Here is a 2,083-nt window from a genome sequence, read left to right on the forward strand (position 1 = left end):
TTGATGTGAATGACTGCCATGAAATGAACATTGTAAAAGTCGCCAAAGCCCACCTTTAATGTCCTCCTAGTGGATTGAATGCAATGCATTAATACCACCACTTGAGATTCTACTGTAAGATTAGGCTTTAGCTTCGATGAAATACCTAAAAAAAAGCGAACAAAGTTAGCCGAAAAATTGCTATCCAAACTCTCCTCAAGAATGATTCAAGTGTGGTAACAAAATGAATCCTCTTTTCCTCCTAATTCCTTGCAACATTCACTCTTATGTAAGGACATTGCATCTTATCTTCGTTAATAATCCTCCTTCCTATTGAGTTCATATCCCAGAAACCATGGCATTCAGTATTTCCTTCATCTAGAGCATAATTGGCAAGGTGGTCTGCTAATGTATCCCCTTCTCTGAATATGTGTGTGACCTTGATGATACTTTGTTCCTTCAATCTTAAAATCTCCTCTACATGTTCAGTAACATACCAAGGAGGCTTCCATGATTCCTCTATGATGTTCTTTAATAGCATTGAATCTATCTGTAGCCATATCTGGAAATAATTAAGATTTTTGCACATCTTCAATGCCTCCACAATAGCTACCGCTTCTGATTCATTGTTGGTTCCTTCAGAAATTTCCCTTCCTTCTGCATATATCAAATCACCTACCTCATCCCTTATGCAGAAACCAATTGAACTCCTCTCTGGGTTCCCTCTACATGCTCCATCCGTATTAACTTTGATCCATCCTCTTGAAGGAAATTCCCATAACACTTTATCATATTTCAGTCGAGGTGTGTATTGCTCCATCATTTTCAGTAAGTCCAACCACTTCTGAAGCACACGTAGTCCAGGCTTTTTAGTTGGACAAGTTCTTGCACAGTAGACGACACCTGGTAAATAACTCTGCTCACTGACACTGCTTCTCCATATTTCAAACTGTTTCTTCTCTTCCAAAGTTCCCATACGATGCATGCAGGTAAAACTTGTAATACTGGCTTCAATCTAGGTACAACTGGTGTTGTCCAACACTTTGTAATTATGTGATGTAATGACAACCCATCTAATGCAATTCCTGCTCTTCTCAGGAAATAAGTCCAAACACTTCTAGCTGCATTGGATGTGAAGAACAGATGTAGTAATGACTCCTCTTTAGGATCAGCACAACACCAACATTTAGATGGCATTGAGTATCCTAGTTTACGCAATAAATCATCAAGTGGCAGTTTGGCTTTCCACACCTTCCACATGAAGAAGGATATCTTGAAAGGTAAACCTTTTACCCATATCATCTTGTAAGCTAATCTTGGGTTGGCTCTTCTTCGCACGTAATCCCATGTAGACTTTACTGTAAAATGTCCCCTTGTTTCAAGCATCCAGAAAAGAGTATCTAATTGTGAACTTTCAGTTGGTGGTCTAATATTCTGCACAATATGGTGTGCCAAACATTCAGGTAGGCTCTCAAACATTTTATCCACATTCCACATACCATTTTCAACCATATTATTGACATTATGAATATCCTCATCGATACCAAAATCTGCCGGTACTTGAAAATATAAGGCTTCCATCTTAGTCCAATTGTCGAACCAGAATAGAGCTGATCCCATTCTCAGTTTCCAGTAGATTTGATGCTCAATCAAGTCCGTACATTCTAGCATTTTTCTCCACGCGTGGGATCCACCCTTCCAAGGTACAATTACTGCATTTAGTTTCTTGCAGTACTTTTGACTAATAAATGCACTCCACAAACTGGGCTTTGTCCAAAAATTCCACCACAATTTGCAAAACAGTGCCTTGGATACATCCTGTAGGGACCTGAAACCTATGCCTCCCTCCTCATAAGGCATACAAAGGTTAGTCCAAGACGCCCAATGTCTAGTGCTGCCTCCCACATTGCTGCTCCAGAAAAACTTGGCAAAAATGCTATGTAATTTGTTGATCACATAACTTGGTGGATTCACTGCTGACAACATATGAATTGGGATACTCTGCAGGACATTTGCGATCAAAACCACTCTGCCTCCTACAGATAGGAGTTTGCCTTTCCATGACTGCAATTTGTCCATAACCTTGGTGATTAATCCCTGTTAA

The 2,083-nt window shown here is 39.7% G+C and overlaps 1 protein-coding gene across 1 annotated transcript; it reads right to left on the reverse strand.

The window, feature by feature from the left end:
- Positions 1-241: 241 nt before the first annotated feature.
- LOC142165874 (uncharacterized) lies at positions 242-799 on the reverse strand. The gene has a single exon (XM_075224256.1). It carries the CDS (start codon positions 797-799, stop codon positions 242-244), a length of 558 nt encoding a protein of 185 aa, XP_075080357.1.
- Between the last annotated feature and the right edge of the window lie 1,284 nt (positions 800-2,083).

This window comes from Nicotiana tabacum, chromosome 11, assembly GCF_000715075.1.
Source record: "Nicotiana tabacum cultivar K326 chromosome 11, ASM71507v2, whole genome shotgun sequence".
Taxonomy (NCBI): domain Eukaryota; kingdom Viridiplantae; phylum Streptophyta; class Magnoliopsida; order Solanales; family Solanaceae; genus Nicotiana; species Nicotiana tabacum.

Excerpts from the sequence above, each read along its gene's own strand:
- LOC142165874 (XM_075224256.1), bottom strand. The coding sequence starts at position 799 with ATGGAGCAATACACACCTCGACTGAAATATGATAAAGTGTTATGGGAA.